Source organism: Scomber scombrus, chromosome 14, assembly GCF_963691925.1.
Source record: "Scomber scombrus chromosome 14, fScoSco1.1, whole genome shotgun sequence".
NCBI lineage: Eukaryota > Metazoa > Chordata > Actinopteri > Scombriformes > Scombridae > Scomber > Scomber scombrus.
In genome coordinates, this window is record NC_084983.1 from 26,740,119 (window position 1) to 26,750,058 (window position 9,940).

Genomic DNA, 9,940 nt, shown 5'->3' on the forward strand with positions numbered 1-9,940 from the left:
ATATTAAATGTGGAATAAACAGTGTTTTTAAAAATAAATAAATATCAATACTCAATAAAAAATGTTTTTAAAAAGTTGAAATATTCCCATCTTTGTATTTTCTGGTTCATATTAAGAAATGTAATAAGATTTCTGGCTAAAATAAACGTTTTTAAGGTGTGTTTTCGTCTCTTAAATGTAATACTGTAATACAAATTAGACCCTGAACTGTATGTAAATGTAAAAAAAATCACTTCCTGATGACAGGCGTCTTCTTGTGCTGCATGTGAAGACTAAAAGGTGAGGGACTGAACAAATAGGAATTGACATTTGATTACGAACAACTAATATTTAAATAAAACCAGTTTGGCATTATATAAGACAATCGATGAAAGCTGAACTGATTCCCCCTTTTGTGGCTTTGAGAGTTTTAGTTTTAACTCGTATGATAAAGATTAGTTGACAGAATTGGTTGCATGTTTTTTTACCAATAGTTAATCATATTGTTTGATATTTTTCTGTATGTGATAACTAAATATTCAGAGTATATTTAGATGCATTTTGACTTAAATTTGCACTTCAGCATGACTCAATACTCGACTCTTCAGGGTGCAGAAATCTAATGGTATATATAATGGACGTAACATCCGTGACGTCACCCATTGGTTTGTGGACTGCTGCTCAGAAGCCAATAGTTTCGGATCTGGGCAGCGCCATCTTGAACATTTCCGGTGCATGCTGGGAAAAATAAAAACACGGATTCTACTTATATGGGCATCAGGAGGAGCATGAGGCGCCCTCCTGAACCTGTGAACCAATCAACCTGTCAATCACAACGTAGCCACGCCCTAATGTATACCCTGCTTTATCGTCACATATAAAATCAGGGAGGCCAAAATGTCCCAAATGAACATCATACTGCATTGAAGAAGGCTTTAAACTAGCGATTGAGACCATAAACACATTTTGAAAACGTTTACTGAGGTTAGAAATCAAGTGAGAAGTTGGTGAATTCTCCATTGACTTGTATAGAGACAGAAGTCCTTTTGACACCAAAACAGTCGCCCCCTGGTGGCCTTTTGATAGAATGCAGTTTTAAGTTACTTTCAGAGGACCAGAACTCCCCGCCTGGTGCATACAAGTCTCAGGATTCCTCTAAGTTCCCTTAGACAGAATTAAAAGTTATGATATCATGTGTCCCACCTCCTAAAAGTCATCGCCAAGCTTCAGTCAATAATGTTTAAAAAACCACAAACAAAGCCAGAAATCTGGGTGTAGTCATGGACTCAGAAAAGGAGGGAATGAATGAATAAAGGAGGGAAGGAGGGACAAAAGGAAGGAGGGAATAAAAGAAGGAATAAAGGAGGGAAGGAAGGAGGGACAAAAGGAAGGAGGGAAGGAATAAATAAAGGAAGGAAAGAGGGACAAATGGAAGGAAGGAGGGAGGGACAAATGGAAGGAAGGAAGGAGGGAGGGACAAATGGAAGGAAGGAAGGAGGGACAAATTGAAGGAAGGAGGGAGGGACAAATGGAAGGAAGGAAGGAGGGAGGGACAAATGGAAGGAAGGAAGGAGGGACAAATGGAAGGAAGGAAGGAGGCACAAATGGAAGGAAGGAAGGAGGGACAAAAGGAAGGAAGGAGGGACAAATGGAAGGAAGGAAGGAAGGAAGGAAGGAAGGAAGGAAGGAGGGACAAATGGAAGGAAGGAAGGAAGGAAGGAGGGAGGGACAAATGGAAGGAAGGAAGGAGGGACAAAAGGAAGGAAGGAAGGAGGGACAAATGGAAGGAAGGAAGGAGGGACAAATGGAAGGAAGGAAGGAGGGACAAAAGGAAGGAAGGAAGGAAGGACAAATGGAAGGAAGGGGAAGGAAGGAGGGACAAATGGAAGGAAGGAAGGTAGGAAGGAAGGAGGGACAAAATCAGAAAATCACCTGAAAATCAACATCTTTATTAAGACAATTACAAAAGTCAGTCTTCTATCATCTTAAAGTATATATCAAGAATTAAACCACTTATGTCTCAGCAGGATTTGTCCATGCATTTATCTTCAGTAGATTTGACTCTGTAACGATATCTTTACAGGTTTCCCTAAGCTGATTCACAATGCTGCGGCTCGAGTCCTCACTAAGACCCAAGCAAGTGAATCATATCACTCCTGTCCTCAGATCTTTACTTTAGCTTTCTGTCTGTAAAAGAATAGACTTTAAATTACTGCAGCTGGTTTATAAAGCACTGAATGGTTTAAATATATATAAAAAACATCCAGATCTCTCAGAGTCTAAACCAATCACGGAGAACTGAAAAACACGGAAAAACTGCAGGTCTGCTCCAACTCTTACTTTTCAGTTTGCAGCTGCTTTTCTATTAAATCCAAATTTAAGCGTCAATATCTGACACTGCATTGTAACTTTTTATTCTCCCGTCTTATTCTATTTAAACTTTATTTTATGTCCAATTTAACACTTTCAATCTTATTTAAATGTCTTTTTTTTTAATTCTGCCATGTGTTGCTTTTACGTCCTTTCTCGATGCATTTGATGTTTTATTTAAAGCACTTGTTGAAATGTGTTTATGTTAACAATTTATGACAGAATATAAATATATAAAATGAGTAACATGGGTTGTCCCTTTTTTTTAAAGTTTACTCCTCTTTCTTCTTTTCTTCCAGTAATTTGCAGTCCGCTGGTCAGATGTAATTTCGGGGCGGGCAGGAAGTGGCGAAGACGAGAGGAAGAGAGTCTCTCATGTGGTGAAGAAGGCATCGAGTTAGTTTAGTAGCTTTACTGCAGCGAGACACAGATGAAGACAAGTCCATGTAGTCTCAATTCTGGTAGGGAAGGAAGGAAGGAAGGAAGAAAGGAAGGAAGGAAGGAAGGAGGGAAGGAAGGAAGGACAAAAGAAAGGAAGGAGGGAAGGAAGGAAGGACAAAAGGAAGGAAGGAGGGACAAATGGAAAGGAAGGAAGGAAGGAGGGACAAATGGAAAGAAGGAATAAAGGAAGGAAGGAAGGAAGGACAAAGGGAAGGAAGGAAGGAATGAAATAAGGAAGGAAGGAAGGAATAAAGTAGGGTAGGAGGGACAAATGGAAAGAAGGAAGGAACGAAGGAATAAAGGAAGGAAGGAGGGACAAATGGAAGGAAGGAAAAAAGGAGGGAATGAATGAATAAAGGAAGGAAAGAGGGACAAATGGAAGGAAGGAAGGAAGGAAGGAGGGACAAAAGAAAGGAAGGAAGGAAGGAGGGACAAATGGAAGGAAGGAAGGAGGGACAAAAGAAAGGAGGGAAGGAATAAATAAAGGAAGGAAGGAATAAAGGAATAAAGGAAGGAAGGAATAAAGGAATAAAGGATGGACAGAGTCTTTCCTGTAACTCATACAGGTGTTCCAGTGAAGCTTAGTGCCGTGTGCAGCAGCTGAGCTCCCGTCTCCGCCTGCTCTCCTCCAGGTAGAAACTCTTCAGAAAGTTCTCTGTAGGTGCTGCAGACTCTGCGCTGCTGAACGTCCGTCCTGTGAATCGCGTGTTTCCACCGGTGCCGCGCCTCGCCGAACAACACCACCAAACACCTGCGAGGAAGACGCACCGCTACGTGGACTTCCTCCTCCTCCTCCTCCGGTCCGTCGCCTAGGAGACCGTGTTGCCGGAGCGACATGGTGAGAACGGTGTCCGATAACATGTTGACGGTGACCAGACGTTCCCCCCACAGCCACGAGTCGTCCAGGTGGGGGTCGATGGCCGAGCCTCGTTCCGGGTGATAGTCCAGGTTGCACTGCTCCACCGGTCGGAAGTCAACGAGACTCGGATCGCGCTGCATCCGGACGACGAGGTTCCGGCTCGAAGCAGGAAGTCCGCTGAAGCCGGCGAAGCGCACTTTCTTTTTCTTGAAGTTCACTTTCGGGCCAAAGTCCTGAAACAAAATGAGAACGAGGATTTTATTTCATTGGTACATTTTTAGATATTGAACCAGGCGGGGAGTTCTGGTCCTCTGAAATGAACTTAAAACTGCATTCTATCAAAAGGCCACCAGGGGGCGACCGTTTTGGTGTCAAAAGGACTTCCGTCTCTATACAAGTCAATGGAGAATTCACCAACTTCTCACTTGATTTCTAACCTCAGTAAACATTTTCAAAATGTGTTTATGGTCTCAATCGCTAGTTTAAAGCCTTCTTCAATGCAGTATGATGTTCATTTGGGACATTTTGGCATCTCTGATTTTATATTTGACGATAAAGCAGGGTATGCATTAGGGCGTGGCTACGTCGTGATTGACAGGTTGATTGGTTCACAGGTTCAGGAGGGCGCCTCATGCTCCTCCTGATGCCCATATAAGTAGAATCCGTGTTTTTATTTTTCCCAGCATGCACCTGAAATTTTCAAGATGGCGCTGCTCAGATCCGATACTATTGGCCTCCGAGCAGCATTCCACAAACCAATGGGTGACGTCACAGATGTTACGTCCATTTCTTATATACAGTCTATGTATTAAATTTATACCTTTATATTGTTTTTTAGCTACTATTATAAAATGATTACTATTTTTATATCTCATATATCTTATATTACATTTATGTTTCTTTTTCTTTTTTTTCTCTTCTTATTCTCTTTTTAACATTTCTTTTTGCTCCTTTTAGGACATTTTAATGTATATTATTAGCTCTTCTGACAGTCATCTTCACACTGATGCACTACTTAACTTCTTTTAAAATATTGTATTTAACTTTATCATATATATTGTATTTATATATATTACATTAATGTTTCTTTTTGCTCCTTGTAATCCATTGTAATGCATGTTTCTAGCTCTCTGCAGTGATGCACCACTGAACTTGTATTTTAGTTTATTTTATATATTGTGTTTATTCAATTTTTTTTTGTTGCAATGTTTACTATGTACTATCTTAAAATTATTACTATTTTTATTTTCCATCTTATATTACAGAACATTAATGTTTCTTTTTCTTTGCTCTTTAACATTGTTTTATGCTCCTTTTAGGCCCTTTTAATGTTAAGCACTTGGTGTATGTCATTTAATTTGTTGTAAAGCACTTTGAGCTGCATTTACTGAATGAAAAGTGCTGTACAAATAAAGTTACCATGACTACTATGATTATTATTATCATTTTACATTGTATTAATGCATCTTTTGGTGTTGCACAGATTGATAGATTGATAGTCACTTTATTGATCCCAATGGGAAATTCAGATTTCCAGCAGCTCAATGTATATAAGCATAAAAGTAATAAAGCAATGACAATAAAAGACAGTAAAAAAAGAGGTATAAGAGTAAATAAAGCCAATATCAAGATTAAAAAAAACATATGTAATGTCTAAAAATAAATACTAAAATCTGTTATAAGAACACATGACCTAAGGCCCTAATAATTTGGATTTATATGTTATAATCTATGTAGTATGTTTTCATGTAACCTGCTTCCTTCGACCAGACTGGGAGTGATTCCACACATCTTGGTCCATGCTGTGTATCAGCTCCTCCTCTTCCTCTTCTGATATGAAGTCCTCCCACAGGAAGACACCAGGAAAGGGGAAAGACTCGGGCCGCTCTGCATCTCTGCGTACGGCGAGCCTCGTCTCGGGATCGTAGAGGAAACGATGCACCAGCTGCAAATAGAAGAAAAGACAAGAACGAAATAATAACGTTAGATTTGTGCTACATTGAAAAAAAGTGGCGGGAAACACTGTCCCTCTTTTTCTGAGACTCAAAACATCGAGCGGAACTTATTCCAGTAATTATAAACACTGTTGGGTCAATCATTTAAAAAGCCGACTTTGTTCTACACTCTTCTTATTACGAGCAAATCAAATAAAAAAAGTGGAGAGCCAACAATGCGTCAGTCTGTCTCTCTGGGGAAGCGACTGTGTCTGTGGCTAATGTTCAGCTGCAGCTTAACACACATTATCAGTATTTATAGCGACAGGACAGCGAATGTGGGATCGATTCTAAATAAAACTACAAAGCGTCGTCTTCATGGTGTTCGTGGTTAAGCGATAAAAATACTATCTAGTACAACAGAGTGACTCATTGATGTGGTTTTAATTCGGGGGTTTTTTGGGGCTCTACAGCAGAGTTATAATCTATGTCAAGCTTTGGCAATGCAGACAATACTCGGGTCAGTGAAACATAAAGGTTCAAAAATATCTTAAAAAATAGTTTTAAAAGCTGCATCATCTTTTACTAAAAGTAAGACTGAATGCTCCTGAAAATGTCAAATGGTGTAACCACAAAAGAATGATACATATTAAATATTTTATCACCTACAGTGTATTTAAGTGGACTTATACTAATAATGACTTCATTTAACCTTCGTGTCGTCCTCCCGGGTCAAATTGATCCCGTCTGTTTTGACTGTTCCTTCTTCCCTCCCTCCCTCCTTTTCTCTTTATTTCCTTCCTCTCTCTTTCCTCCCTTCCTTCCTCCTTCTTCTTTCCTTCCTCTCTTCCTTCTTTCCTCCCCCCTAGCTTCCTTCCTTCCTTCCTCGCTTCCTCTTTTCCATTCTTACTCCCTCCTTATCTCTTTCTTTCATCCCTCCTTTCTATCTTCCTTCCTCTCTCCTTTCCTTCCTTCCTCCCTCCTTCTCTCTTTATTTCCTTCCTCTCTCTTTCCTCCCTTCCCTTCCTCTCTTCCTTCTTTCCTCCCCCCTAGCTTCCTTCCTTCCTTCCTCCCTCTTTTCCTTTCTCCCTCCCTCCTTCTCTCTTTCTTTTCTCCCTCCTTTCTTCCTTCCTTCTTTCCTTCCTCTCTCCTTTTCTTTCTTCTTCCTTCCTCCCTCCCTCCTTTCCTTCCTTCTTCCTCCCTCTTTTCCTTCCTTCTTCCTTTCTTCCATCCTTCCTTCCTCCCTCTTTTCCTTCCTTCTTCCTCCCTCCCTTCCTTCCTTCTTCCTCCCTTCCTTCCTTCCTTGACTCGAGGACAACAGGAGGGTTAAAACATGTAAATGTTTCCTGATCTCCATGGTTACCAGAGTAAATGTAATATTTAGAACAATTGTATTCCATTACCTTTATTTAATATAAAGTTATAATGTAAGATCATGCCAAACTAGTTGATATGGTGTTTTATTGACAATTTACTGTTTTTAAGCAAGTTGAATTATTTGGTACAAAGTTTTTATGGTTACACCACTTAGACATTTTTGCCATAATCCTCTAATATATTCTCTCTAAATGGATTAAAAGCAGATATTTGATGCTGGGTCCACAAAAAAAGAATGTGTGCAAGTTATTCATACGTTTATTTTCACATTTTAACCCTTTAAATTTAAACTAAACCACATGGACACAAAAAAAACATCATTGACCCACTTGTTAGCAGGAACTATTAGCTGCTGTTTTGGATCTTTTCAGAGGATTTGTTCAACATTATGCTTTAAAGAACAGTTATTAAGATTTTTTTAAAAATAGATTAATTTAGATTAATTTTATTTCATTTTTTAATGTATTTCTCCTCCTTTTTGTTGATGCTGTCTTCCCATTTGTTTTTTTCTCTCCATTCTGTTCTGTTATATTATTGTTTCATGCTCTGTTATATTCTTGTTTTTTATTGTTGTTTCATACACCTAATGTATAATTTACAAGTTTAATTATTCTCTAATGCAGAATACACCAAAAACTCAATTAAAAGATGAAGAAAAACGATTTATTTACAAGAAACCTTCAAATAATTGGTAGCTTTAAAATGTGTTTTTGCTGCTTATTCACAATCACATTCACGCGCTCCATTGTTAGTATATCAACGCCAACAAGGTGAACGACAGGTGGAGAGAAACAGAAACAATCGGCTTATGAAAATTAAGACACTGTCAGCACCTGCGGTTAAAACTAACTCTGCACATTTACTCCTGCTGTACTGTAGTATTTCCATTAATGCTACTTTATACTTTATACTTTATACTTTCTACTCCACTACATTTATTTAACAGCTTTAGTTACTTTTCAGGTGAAGATTTGACACAATGGATAATATAACAAGCTTAATATAATATAATAATAATAATAATATAACACATTGTTAAAGATGAAACCAGTCACATTTCAGATGTCTATGAGTTGTTAACAGCTCCACCAAATAGTGATTTTTCAAAAGTCAAAAAAACTGAAAACACATTTGTGAATCATCTCACCACCCCTCACATTTATCTGCTGACCCTTTGGAGGGGCCCCACCCCTAGGTTGGGAACCACTGGACTAAACTAGCTAACTGTATATAAAGTAGTGTAAACTAGCTCCACCTCCAGCAGCTGCAACAGTAACATGCTGCTCTAACACTGATGCTTCACTATTAATAATCTAATGATGTCATAATAATAATATATCAGTCAGAGGACCAAACCACTACTTTTACTGTAATACTGCATACTACATCACTCATAATACTGCAGTACTTTTACTGTAATACTGCATACTACATCACTCATAATACTGCAGTACTTTTACTGTAATACTGCATACTACATCACTCATAATACTGGAGTACTTTTACTGTAATACTGCATACTACATCGCTCATAATACTGCAGTACTTTTACTGTAATACTGCATACTACATCGCTCATAATACTGCAGTACTTTTACTGTAATACTGCATACTACATCACTCATAATACTGCAGTACTTTTACTGTAATACTGCATACTACATCGCTCATTATACTGCAGTACTTTTACTGTAATACTGCATACTACATCGCTCATAATACTGCAGTACTTTTACTGTAATACTGCATACTACATGGCTCATAATACTGCAGTACTTTTACTGTAATACTTTAACTACATCGCTCATAATACTGCAGTACTTTTACTGTAATACTGCATACTACATCACTCATAATACTGCAGTACTTTAACTACATCACTCATAATACTGCAGTACTTTTACTGTTGTACTTTAGGCACAGGCTGTATTATCCCTTGCGGGGATCCGTAGCCAGCTCTAAAAGGCTCTAGTAGCAGTTTAATGTTCATATTCTGTTACTAACATTGAGGTAAAAGACAGTTTTTAATAATAAATATTTACCTTTGGTTCACTCGCTTCCAGATGTGTATTTTCTTTTATCTTCTCACACAGGAGACACCGCCTGATGCCTTTACAAGCACAAGAGCTACCAGCGTCAGTGCTGCCAGGAGCCATCATAGCCGCATCTTCTTCTACTGTCACTGTAGAGCTGCTGCTCAAATACATCTATACTGCCACCACGTGGAGCATGAGGGGTTTGTTTCCTAGTTCAACATCAGACAACAGAAAGGGGATGAAAGATGTATTTTAAGAGAAAATTTCAAACAAGCAGGCATTGCATCTGTCTAAAACATATAGGAAATAATCAAACCGGTTGTAATCTATTATGCAAGAAAAAAACTAGATAAAAAAAAACAACAACAAATGTGGTGGGGAGCCAGATATAGAAAGATTTGGTATGAAGGTGAAGATGAGGTTTCTTTTTAGACTCCGCTGTGTTTTTAAAAGCAATGTGACAAAAAAATGTTTGAGAAACTGTGGTCTGGTTGGGGGATCATACTCACATTTTCTGGGACTTCCCCAAAATGCAGATATTCTGGAAAAACATCAAGGAAGAAATGGAGAAACTCTTAATTAGTACCCACTACTATTCTAATGCACGCACATACATACACACACACACAAACACACACACACACACACACACACACACAAACACACACACAAAACACACACACACGCTAATAAACTTGTATCACCTCCATAATGAAAGTACCACATTGAAAACAAAAACGGAATGGGTTTCCGGCGGTGTTACAGAGTTTTCCGACTCCCATTCAAAAATCTGACTCGATTTGACGTAAACGCACGCGCGCGCACACACACGCACGCACATGCTGATAAACGTGTATCACCTCCATAATGAAATTACCACATTGAAAACAAAAAGAACTCCCCGTCGGGGAATCGAACCCCGGTCTTCCGCGTGACAGGCGGAG

The 9,940-nt window shown here is 38.8% G+C and overlaps 1 protein-coding gene across 1 annotated transcript; it reads right to left on the minus strand.

Annotated features, from left to right (window-relative positions):
* Positions 1-1,751: 1,751 nt before the first annotated feature.
* On the minus strand, positions 1,752-9,119 carry alkbh4 (alkB homolog 4, lysine demthylase). The gene is made up of 3 exons (XM_062433385.1): positions 9,003-9,119; positions 5,403-5,594; positions 1,752-3,882 (listed from the first exon to the last, which is right to left on the minus strand). The coding sequence occupies exons 1-3, from the start codon at positions 9,117-9,119 to the stop codon at positions 3,349-3,351; spliced, it is 843 nt and encodes a 280-aa protein (XP_062289369.1). The 3' UTR covers positions 1,752-3,348.
* Positions 9,120-9,940: the final 821 nt, after the last annotated feature.